This window comes from Bison bison, unplaced genomic scaffold, assembly GCF_000754665.1.
Source record: "Bison bison bison isolate TAMUID 2011002044 unplaced genomic scaffold, Bison_UMD1.0 scf7180017848678, whole genome shotgun sequence".
Lineage (NCBI taxonomy): Eukaryota > Metazoa > Chordata > Mammalia > Artiodactyla > Bovidae > Bison > Bison bison.
Window position 1 is genome coordinate 8,364 of NW_011479251.1, and position 4,507 is coordinate 12,870.

Here is a 4,507-nt window from a genome sequence, read left to right on the forward strand (position 1 = left end):
GGACCGCCATCACTCTGACACATGGAGAGAACTTAAACTCTGGATCCCAGATTCTCATTCCAGGTTTTTGTCATCTGCACATTTGAGGCAATGTATTATAATGGTAAGATCATGGACTTTTGAAATTAAACTGACTTTGGTTTGAAGATGAGTTCTTCCAATGTAATGAGTTGTGTTAGCTGGGGCAAGTTACTAAACTTCTTTGTATTTCAGGTCCTTCAGCTATAAAATTAGAATAGTTATATCCATCTTCACTGCCCAACAGAGGCGTCCCATGTCAGGCAGAATGGCCCAGCTCTGGGGACCCCACTGTGCTTGGCCCTTGGTGGGAGCAGGCTGGGGAGGTTGTGGCCTTGACAGAAATGCTGTGACAGATCCCAAAGGTGCAGCACCTGGGGGCTGTCAGCTAATGGCACTCCTTCCAGAAGGTTCTCTGTTGAAAAACAATCTGTGTATTTACCTCCATGGTTGCCACACTGCTACTTTCTATTTTGTAGTGAAACTGCATACTTGAGGGGTGATGTCTCCCCTCCCAAATGCCACAATCCAGTTTACTAATTTTTCTCTATATATCTTGTCTTTGGTCTTGTCCCTTTCAACTTTACCAATTGTCATATATCAATTATAGTTCATCATTACAATTGATAGGCCCACAATTGGCTTCTTAGCACTGCAAAAAATACTACAATCAAGGCTAAGACATCAGGGGAACAACATCTGGCTTCTGTAATGACTACATATTTATCATTAGCTTTTAAACCTGTCATGTTGATAGGTAGTTGTAACAGTAAAAATCCTCGTGTATTAGCATTTCTTATGACTCTTTAAGATCCTAAATTACGAAGGAATCATTGAGCCTAATCAACTTGGATAATCTTTTCCTCATTTGCCACAGTGTGTTGTCTAGCATGACAGATGCCGTGCTGGCGCGAGTGTACAAACAATCAGATCTGGACCTCCTGGCTAAAGAAGCTTCCATCCCAATTGTCAATGGGCTGTCGGATTTGTACCACCCTATCCAGATCCTGGCTGATTACCTCACGCTCCAGGTTGGCTTACTTCTTTGCCTCACACAAGAGCAAAATCAATAAATAATTCCTAAGTAGCTCTAAATGGAAGCATTTAAATTGTGGTATTGGTGTTTTGTTTTCAAATAACATCTTGGCAGAGATGCATAGCATATGTGTACAACTTGATATCCAAGGAAGATAGGGCATTATTGAAAACAGACTAGAAGACACTTCAGTTCTCAAACCTTTGCTTTATGGGTGCCATATTTAACACAGTGGATGAACAGGGAGTGCTGGAGCACAGAAAATGGAAACATCTTTATGTCATGCATAATACGTCAGGTTCTATGATTTGGGAGTGAAGACTGATGGAGAGTGCTTTTAATATTCAAAATGGTAAATTACTAAATCACTTTCTGAGAAGAAGGCCATTCGCTATATTTTAATAAACTGCTTAAGACTGGAGTTAAGAGCATGCAGAATTCATAGAATGGAGGTGCAGATTTAGGCATGTCCCTTCAAATTATGAACCTGAATAACTTTGAAAGATTCATCCTGTTGGGTTGGCCACAGCCAATCTACATAGTCTTGCCACTGGGAATCCTAACAACCATGGTTTCTGCATCTATGAACTATTCTGGGAGACAGGGCCAACTGGACAGGTCCACCTTGCTCCTCATTTGAATATGCCACACACATGTAAATGTGAGGTTAAACTCAATATGAAACTCTTGGGTGATGAAGATAAGATGAATGCAGAGAGGATATACTATGTTAGAAACCAAGCAGCTGTTACATACAACGTATGGCTTTACATATATGCCAGATAATTTAATGCTTCTCGCTGGGGTTTCATCATTACTAGTTTATATATTCATGAGGGACAGTGAAATGTTCTATTTATCATATTGTCCCCTGCAGGACCTGGTGCAATGCCTTCATAACAGACATGCTCAAAGTAGGAGTTGAATGAATAAATAGCAGCTTGTTAAGAGCATAGAATTTAAATCAGATGGACCTGGATTTACATCCTAGCTTAGCCCCTTAACTAATTTGTGATCTCCAAATTCGTTAGCCTTTCTCTTTTAAACATCTTAAAATCTTTACGCTTACATTTAAATCTCTTTACATTTGTAAATATATAAATGTATACAATATATGAAACCTACAGACACTTCAAGAAAAGTAAAACAAACACCCATGTGCCCATTATGCAGTTTTGGCAAATCTTACTTTAGAATTTTTTGTTTTTAAGTAAAATATTACAGGAACTTCCCTGGTGGTCTGGTGGTTAAGACTCCAGGGTTCCACTGCAGGGGGTGCAGGTTCAATCCCTGGTCAGGGAACTAACATCCTACAACCCCATGCAGTGTGGCCAAAAAATATTACAGGTAGATTTCAAGTCCGCTGTGTAACTATCTTTGATCCCATTTCCTCCAACCCCTCAAAGACATTTTATCCTGGTGTTTGTATTTATGATTTCAAAGCATATGTTCATACTTTAACTGTCCATGTCAATATCCATAAGAAATCAAGTATATTAATGGTTTTTCAGCTATATAAACAGGAACATTCTCAATACCCATGCTATATTGTTCTAGGTGCATTGCATTTCCCCTTTCTTATTCTAATAAGTATAAGCTTCATAAAGGCAGAGGTTTTTGTCTCCTTTGTTCATTGTTATATCTCCAGGGCCAAGGACAGTGTCTGGACATGGATGGTTCTCAATTGTTGACTGAAAGAACAAATGCAACACAGATTCAGATTTGTGATATATGAAAATATTAATCTTCATATGTTCATATGATGTCTTGGCTTAAGATATTAGGATATTTTTTGGTGATTAGGACTTCTTTTTGGTGATTGTACCTTCATGTTATCAAATTGCTCTGTATAATGCAAAAAAAAAAGTAGTTTCTTCATTCCAACAAAGCATTTAAAATCGAGATGTGGACTGTTTCTTTTATAGTAACTCTAATAATTGTTTCACAGAAGTGGATTTCCTCCTGGATGTAATTTCCTCCATCCCTTGCCTTTCAGGAACACTACGGCTCTCTGAAAGGCCTTACCCTCAGCTGGATTGGGGATGGGAATAACATCCTGCACTCCATCATGATGAGTGCGGCTAAATTCGGGATGCACCTTCAGGTGGCTACCCCAAAGGTAGGGAAACTTTCTGCCTTGAAACTAACCCCCCTTTGAAAGCATTCCCAGATACAATTACCTAGTGAAAAACAAACCTCTCTTCCATTCAAGGAGAGCACAGTTGAGGCTACAAAATTTAGGTTATGTTGCTATCCCTACTATTACAGCTATCCGGCCTCTTTTTTTTTTGTTATCCGGCCTCTTGAGTGTCCAATTTCTCATCTCTACAAAAAGAGATAATCTTGGCTGATGCCTTTCATCTTGTGAGTTTCTGTGTTAAAAGCATGTCTGAATTATCCCTTTGAATGCCCTGAAACCAGCCATTATGATAACTGGCTTTCTTGTGTATTGCTACCACAAAGGCTGAAGAAAATAATGAAATCCAGGCAGCCTAGAAATCTCAATGCATGGGGAAGATGCTGTCATTGTTTGAATATTACAGTTTGGTGAAAAAAAATTCAATCTAATGTGAAGGACACAGTGATGGCGTCTGCATCAGCTTAGTGTTTCAAAACTCAAATCCAAGGGTCCTTCAGCCTTTTAAATCTGAATCCTGGCTGCGAAGCTGACCTACCCTACTTCCTGTCCTGCTGTTAATCTCTCACAGGATGTATGGGAACGGGAACAGGCCTCCTTTTATAGGTCCAAAGTAACCCTTTTGATATATAAGAAACTAGTAATAATTGTTGTCTGTGAGAAGTGAAGCTGGGAGGTTCAAGGTTAGAGGTAGGAGGGAGACTTTATTTCTGCAATATATCCTTTTATATGGTTTAAATTTCTTAACATGTAAATGTTTTACATACATGATTACATAAGTCCATAAATAAATACACTAAAATTAAAAAGTGCAGATCCTCCTAGGAGAAGCCCTATGTTACAAAACTCCCAGCTTCGAGTATAGGATTAATAGATGCAAATTAGTATATATAGGATGGCTACACAATAAAGTCCTACTGTACAGCACAGGGAAATATATTCGCTACCCTGTGATAAACCAGAATGGAAAAGAGTATGTATATTATATGTTTACATATATGTATGTATGTTCTTTTTATATATTATGGCATCTCCTTGCTGTGCAACAGAAATTAACACATTGTAAATCAATTAAACTTCAAACATTTTTTTAAATTAATTTTATTTTATTTTTAAACTTTACAATATTGTATTAGTTTTGCCATGTATCGAAATGAATCTGCCACAGGTATACCCGTGCTCCCCATCCTGAACCCTCCTCCCTCCTCCCTCCCCATACCCTCCCTCTGGGCCGTCCCAGTGCACCAGCCCCAAGCATCCAGCATCGTGTATCGAACCTGGACTGGCGACTCGTCTCATACATGATATTACACATA

The 4,507-nt window shown here is 38.8% G+C and overlaps 1 protein-coding gene across 1 annotated transcript; it reads left to right on the plus strand.

Annotated features, from left to right (window-relative positions):
• The first annotated feature begins 793 nt into the window (after positions 1-793).
• Positions 794-3,218, plus strand: LOC104992751 (ornithine carbamoyltransferase, mitochondrial-like). Its single transcript, XM_010845740.1, has 2 exons — positions 794-1,049; positions 3,051-3,218. The coding sequence occupies exons 1-2, from the start codon at positions 909-911 to the stop codon at positions 3,210-3,212; spliced, it is 303 nt and encodes a 100-aa protein (XP_010844042.1). The 5' UTR covers positions 794-908; the 3' UTR covers positions 3,213-3,218.
• Positions 3,219-4,507: the final 1,289 nt, after the last annotated feature.